The 6,908-nt window shown below is 34.1% G+C and overlaps 1 protein-coding gene across 1 annotated transcript in view; it reads right to left on the bottom strand.

The window, feature by feature from the left end:
* Window positions 1-202: 202 nt before the first annotated feature.
* Window positions 203-6,908, bottom strand: part of TBCA (tubulin folding cofactor A) — a gene marked incomplete in the record, with an annotated part of 42,083 nt that continues 35,377 nt past the window's right edge. Inside the window, 2 exon segments of the mRNA XM_045162136.1 lie at window positions 203-467; window positions 2,502-2,588. Of these exon segments, the coding sequence (XP_045018071.1) occupies window positions 387-467; window positions 2,502-2,588 (168 nt within the window).

Here is a 6,908-nt window from a genome sequence, read left to right as displayed (position 1 = left end):
ATCTGGGAGTTGTATGCTACTCAGAAAAAGATACTCAAAATTTGGATATTTATCTTAGAAGAAAAAATCACCCTGTTTTTAATTTAATTCACGCTTAAGCAGCAAAACATCTAGACTTTAAATAGAACCTAACAGATTTTAATTCTCTGTCAAAAATGGCTATGACTTAATGCTAAAAGGTTAATTAAAATACTCTGTAAAGTATGAAAGAAGCAATTTTATTAGATGAACTCATTTATTTGACACATTAAATTAGGCAAAGAAAAATATATGCACTGCATAAAAAGAATCACATTTTCATACTACTTGAACACACAGCAGTGGTCAAAAATAATGAATTGTGGAATGGATCCTAGGATTGCAAAAAATACCCTGTACAGAAAAATTCAGGCTTCTAACTTCACTGAATCCAGTACTAAACGTGCCTCCTTATATTCCTCAGCTTCTTCCAAGTCTTTTTCACTCTCCTGAAATTAAATGTAATAAAAATTAGGTTTATTCTTCTTGAACTTCAGTACTAATTACTCAGATATTACAAACTATCAAGATAAGCAGCTCAAAAATTAAAACAATATATATTTTTATATATTGTTATACATAATATACAATACTGTATATTCTTATATAATAAGCAAAAAAATGGTCATCTAAAGCCACTTACAGTAAGTAATTAAAACCTCAGAAAAAAATTAAAACATTGTATCTCACTTTATTAACACAATAAAATGGGGTTATTATTAATGCACTAACAGTAAAAAATTATTTACTAAAGCATTACATACATGAGGACACTCAGACCGAAACAATCCTGCAGCCACTCACAATGACAAAGAGGCCACAGGTCACACTAGGGTTAAGGGCAGCCTTTGAATCAGAAAAGGGAACTGTCTTCTTGTTGATGAGTATTATATACCCTACTACATGGAAACAACAGCTTTCAGTTTCTGACATGTAAAGACTGAGTTCTTCCTTGGTATATCATACACAAAACTATTATTTAATTGTAACAGATAAATGAAATAATGTAAGTTAATGAGCATAGAGTATAGCAAATTTTGTTTGATTTTTTAGTAAACAAAGCTATGGTCAGCAATTCAGGTCACGAAATAAAAGATGAATATATACAAACAGCTAGAGGGAAGAGGAGATAAAGTGTGTGTACATGTATTTAATATGAAATTTTAAAGGAAAAATGACTGAGGATTTGCTTAATTCAGACTACAGGTAAGAATTTCTTAAACTTCTCTATTACACTTGAACACACCTTTGTTCTCTGTTAGAACATATAAGCCCTTCGAGGGTATAGACATTGCTGAATATATCCTCACACACAAATACATCATCCAAAGACAATATAATTTTTTAAGTAGTTTTTATTACTTTCTTGGTTACTACATTCATGAGAGAAAAAAGCATTTCAATTGTCAGGAGATACAAATGATGCTTCTGTTCCGGGTAATATTTTAATAGAGTAATTATTTCCAGCTTTCATTATTTCACCTCTTTTATTTTAAAAACTTAGCTTCATTTTGGCTTTGAAGAGAGTTATCCTGCTTTTAAAAGGTTCCTACAGATAAATACGAGTTCTGTTTCAAAAGTAAAGTAAAATGTGAGTATTTCTCTGTTTCGTTTTTTCTACAGACTTAGTCCTGATATTATTTTGGTGGGAAAACAAATCTCATTCTCTTTCCAAGAATATATACATATGATCAACCTGAAAAATCCTCACAATGTTTGATGTATAGGAGACAACTAGGAACAGGAGACAGCTATGTAGCTGGTAATTAATATTAGCTCAAGAACTAGAAACTAAAGGTTAATAAAGGAAATGACAGAATTCATCAAATTATCATCAAATAGCAATAATAACTGGCTTGTATACAGTATTCTGCTTTTATCTTTTTTAAAAAATATAAAAAAGAACTCATTTTTCTTAGAATCCCTTTTTAAAATGATTCTGCTACTATATCACAAGACATTTATACTAGCAAGTATGATAAAGAGTGTAATCAGCTCCAAGTTAATATGAAAGGACTGCCTATATATTACCATACAGGGTTTTCTTTCCTCTCTCAAATCGTTTTAGGTTTGAATCGGGAAGAATTCCAAATCCTTTGTAAAACAGCCTAAATTCATTTGAAACATCTGGATCTTTTAAAACATCAAACAGAATACTTACATTTAATGTATTAAAAAAGATCTTTATGTGTGAAAATCGAATCATTCAAGATACTGCTGGACAATATTAGTACTATGAATACCATGATAACTCAAATATATTTCAACTCAGTTTAAATGAATACAGTGAATATGCTGACACAGTACTTTTACTGGAGGCATAACTTAAACACCACTTAAACTCCATTAATTATTTAAAAATACACTGAGCAAGTAAACAAAATGTCACCAACTAGTTTTCAGTGTCAAAGATTTAAAATTTTGGCCTTTGATGTATTAGACTGAAAAAACATTGAAACATAAGACAGATAAGTGCTACTTACTAATAACTGCAGAAGATCAGTGTGCGCCGCTTCCAACCTGCGCTGGCAGTCTGGAATCATCATCCGGGACTCCTGCAGGATCTCGGCCTGTAACGAAACGACCTGTGAGACACGCAGAGATGGCAGAACTTGCACATTTAGCTCACACCTCTGAAAATATACAAAATGATTTAGAGGAATCAGAAAAAAATTATGGTTATGTTAAATGGTTCAATATTTTAATTTTAATTGTGTTTAAAAAAGAATGACTATCAAAAGAATGACTATCAAACTGTAAAATATACAAAGTACAAGTTTTCGATCTAAACCTTTTTGGTAATCACCTTCTCACGCTAAGTAAAAATTAACTCTGAAAGCTTTTCATACAGCATTTATTTAAAAAGGTTATTTAAAATAAACTGTTTCTCCTGCTGTCACAAAGCACCGTTATCCAAAATGGGATCAGCTGGTTATATAAATATCTCCTGCATCTTTTGAGTAATAAAGAAAAACAGTGCTCAGATAATATCACATGGAGATAATTACTGCATGAAAAAAGTTATTGAGTTATTGATCACATCGTGTGCACACTGCAGGAGGTTCTAACTGAAAGACAGAGGTGAGGAAAAATGAAAAGCAAAGACCAGCAGGTTCATATTTCTGATGTTTATCATGCATAAAAAGTTATTACTTATCCCTGTGCTTCATTTTAGGGGAGAGATTATTCTCCCCATGCAGTTTGATCCAAATTACCAACCAGGCACCCCTCTGAATCTGAACTTCTACTTCTCTCTATTTCTCCCAAAGACAGACACTACAGAATTAAACACAGGAATCTTTATTTTGGAGGATATTTCTCGACTTAAAAATTCACCATTTGAAGCTGGACTATAATATATCAAATCATAAAAAGAAGAAAAAAAATCAAATGTATGAATGGGAAACCCAATCAGTAAGAGGGTAAATATATTAGTATCAGATGTTGGACCTCAAATAAGTCTTTTTCCTAAGGAAATATGAAGCTTTATCTCCTTAAACCAGTCTTAGAAAGAGACACAGAGATTGATGAAACATTTATTTCCAAAAAGTAATGTTTGGTCAAATACCTTTGGTTAAATGGCTACAAAATCTTGATCTTTAACCTAAAAGCTTTATTATCTAACTCACATTAAAAGCAAATGACATAATTTAATGGTAACCATAATCCTATTACACTCTAATAGCAACTTTAATGAATCTCACTGCCTTCTTCCGTTTCCCAAAAGTTTTATTATTGTTCATAATATAAATAAAAATTAAAATTATAATATACAACAATGCTCTCTATCCACATCTCTTTTCTTAGGTGAAATCTCTTGCTGAACTTGTAATTCTTTTGCTAATAAGGCACATGTTGAAAATTCCAAACACAGAATCATGACTTTATTTTATAGCTATTCATACCATACCATGGCAATTCAATCATTGCCATTAATCTATTTTTGAGGACTTCCCTGGTGGCTCAGACTGCCTACAATACAGGGGACCTGGATTCGACCCTAAGTTGGGAAGACCCCTAGAGAAGGAAATGGCAACCTACTCCAGTATTCTTGCCTGGAGAATTCCATGAACAGAGGAGTCTGGTCCATAGGGTTGCAAAGAGTTGGACACGACTGAGCCACTAACAATTTATTTTTGTGTGTCTGGTTAGTTTGAATACATGTGAAAAGTCAGTGACAGGACATTTAATTGGGTAAGGAATTCATATTTTCTCTCCTATGGACCCCCCTAGTTTATAGGAATTAAACAAGATGAAATAAATATAAAGAATTGGGTCAAACACATGATAAGCCAAAATGTGTACTTGTAAAATTTATTTGGCAAGCTTTAGTGTTGTTACTGAAATGAGCTTTAAACAATGCTGTCCAAAGTACCTTCTATTCATTACTGTTCTATATCCCTCAATTAATCAAATAGGATTTTGACTTAAGAAGGGCCAAAGCTCAGTCTCTCCCATATATCAGCCTCATTTCATACAATAAGCTTACTATACAGTTGCAGGATGTCAGGTACAGGGGATATAAATATGAAAAAGAGAAGGCCTCATCCTCCAATCCATATGGGAGAATAAACAAGAAAATAAACACTTAACACTGCTTCACTGTACTTCACAGAGTACAGTGATAACTATGGTTTGGGATCCATAAACCACATCTTTATCAAGGCCACAAATCATATACTTTACCTTTCAACAGTGAATTACAACTGTCAGGAATAATTTAAAAAGACAGTATATAAGGTATGATTATACAGTAAAGACACCCCTCAACACACGTGAATAAATGAAAAAAGTATTATCATTCCAAGTGTTCTTTTTGGAAGTAGTCAAATGAATGGTGCCTCTGTTTAAGATATCTGGATAAACTGTCAGTTTATTTTAGTTCTGATGATGACAAGACTGAGGTTAACTAAGGATCCTGGGGGAAGCTCAGCAAGACTCATTGTAACAGTGAATAAACCACTGAACTAAAATATGATCAGCTTCTGTCATAATCAAACATGCATACATTGGAAAGGAAAAACCTATTAGCAGATCTTTAATTTTTCAAAGAGAAGAGTGTGTGAAATAACCTAGCCAGTGGTTTCTAGCTCCTTTAATGATCCAGATCATTTATGCAGGGCTGGCTATACCTATAATAATCTATAGACAGTCTAATGTTAGATACTGGCTGCTTCTGGAACCAATGGTAACTGTATTAGTTTGTCAAATTGAGCTCTAAGAGTAGTTCAGAGATTACTGGAACAATGGTTAAGTCTCTTCTTTTATATGGTGCTAAAATGGTAATATGATAATAAACAAGTTAAGAAACCTATTTGATGAAGAAAAAAAAACAGTAACTATGTGAGGTGATGGATATGTTAAGTAGCGTGAATATGGTAGATATTTTACAAGGTAAATGTACATCAAACCATCAAGCTACCCACCTTACGTATATACATTTTAATTTTACCTCAATAAAACTGGGGAAAAAAGATATCTAAGAAACAGAAACATAGAGTTAGAAAGGACATAACCACATCTGGGATGTCATCCAGTCTAGTGTCCTCAATTTACAAATGATAAAGCCGAGTCTGCGTGTGATCAGCTGGTTAACCGGCTGTGAGTTACAGCCCGATTTCAGCTCCAGCATGTGCGTTCGTAGCGCCGGCAGTCAGCAGCCAAGACAGAGACCATGGCATCACCTCCTTGTTTTCCTGCCCGTGAGCAGGTACCTCCCACAGTGAATTTGGTCTGGCACTATGAAACCAACAGGATGTGGCAGAAGGGGCATTCTGAAACTGAAGACCTGAAGCTGCATCTTAAGAAGCCCTGTAGCTTCTACATGGATCTCTTGGAATGATCACTTTGGGAAACACTTCTCTTAGGACCCAGTCACCATGCCATGAAGAAGACAGACAGACAGACAGAAAGAAAAAGTTCATTTGACTTGTGTTTTGTGGTTATTGATGAATGGTTAAGGATGAAAGAAGAATCCTATGAGTCAAAAATAATCTGGGCTCTAAGCACTGACATACCAATAATTACTTAAACATGAATGGTCTAAATTTACCAGCTAAAACCAGGTCTACAAGAAACTCACTTCAAATGAAAGAGATAGGTTAAAAAAAGAATAGAAAAAAGATATACCATGCAAACATTAAAAAAAAGAAAGACAGGAGTGACTATATCCATATTGGATTCATACTGGATAAAATAGACTTAAGAGTAAAAAATTATGAGGGACACAGAGGGATATTACATAATGATAAAATGATCAATCCATCAAGAAAACACAGTGATCCTAAATGTGTATATACTAAAAAAGAGCTTCAAAACACATGAAACTAGAAACAATAAAGCTAAAAGGAGAGACAAAGCCACAAATACAGCTGAGGATTCCAATACTCCAGTTTTAGCAAATGACAGAAGTACTAGAGAAAAAAAAAATCAGCAAAGATATAAAAGAACCCAGTAACACCATCAAAAGATATAATTGACATTTATAGAACACGCTACACCTATGAAACAAAAATACAAATTCTTTTCAAGCACCTATGAAACATTTTCTATAGTACACTATGCTGCTACTGCTGCTAAGTCGCTTTAGTTGTGTCCAACTCTGTGCGACCCCATAGATGGCAGCCTACCAGGCTCCACCATCCCTGGGATTCTCCAGGCAAGAACACTGGAGCAAGTTGCCATTTCCTTCTCTAATGCATGAAAGTGAAAAGTGAAAGTGAAGCCGCTCAGTCCTGTCTGACTCTTCACGACCCCATGGACTACAGCCCACCAGGCTCCTCCATCCATGGGATTCTCCAGGCAAGAGTACTGGAGTGGGTGTCCAATGCATCCTGGACCAAAAGGAGCAAACACAAAATGAACAAAAACCTCAACAAATTTAAAAGTAC

The sequence above is a fragment of the Bubalus bubalis genome, chromosome 11 (assembly GCF_019923935.1).
Source record: "Bubalus bubalis isolate 160015118507 breed Murrah chromosome 11, NDDB_SH_1, whole genome shotgun sequence".
NCBI lineage: Eukaryota > Metazoa > Chordata > Mammalia > Artiodactyla > Bovidae > Bubalus > Bubalus bubalis.
Note: the sequence above shows the minus strand (reverse complement) of the source record. Positions and strands in the feature narration are given on the sequence as shown.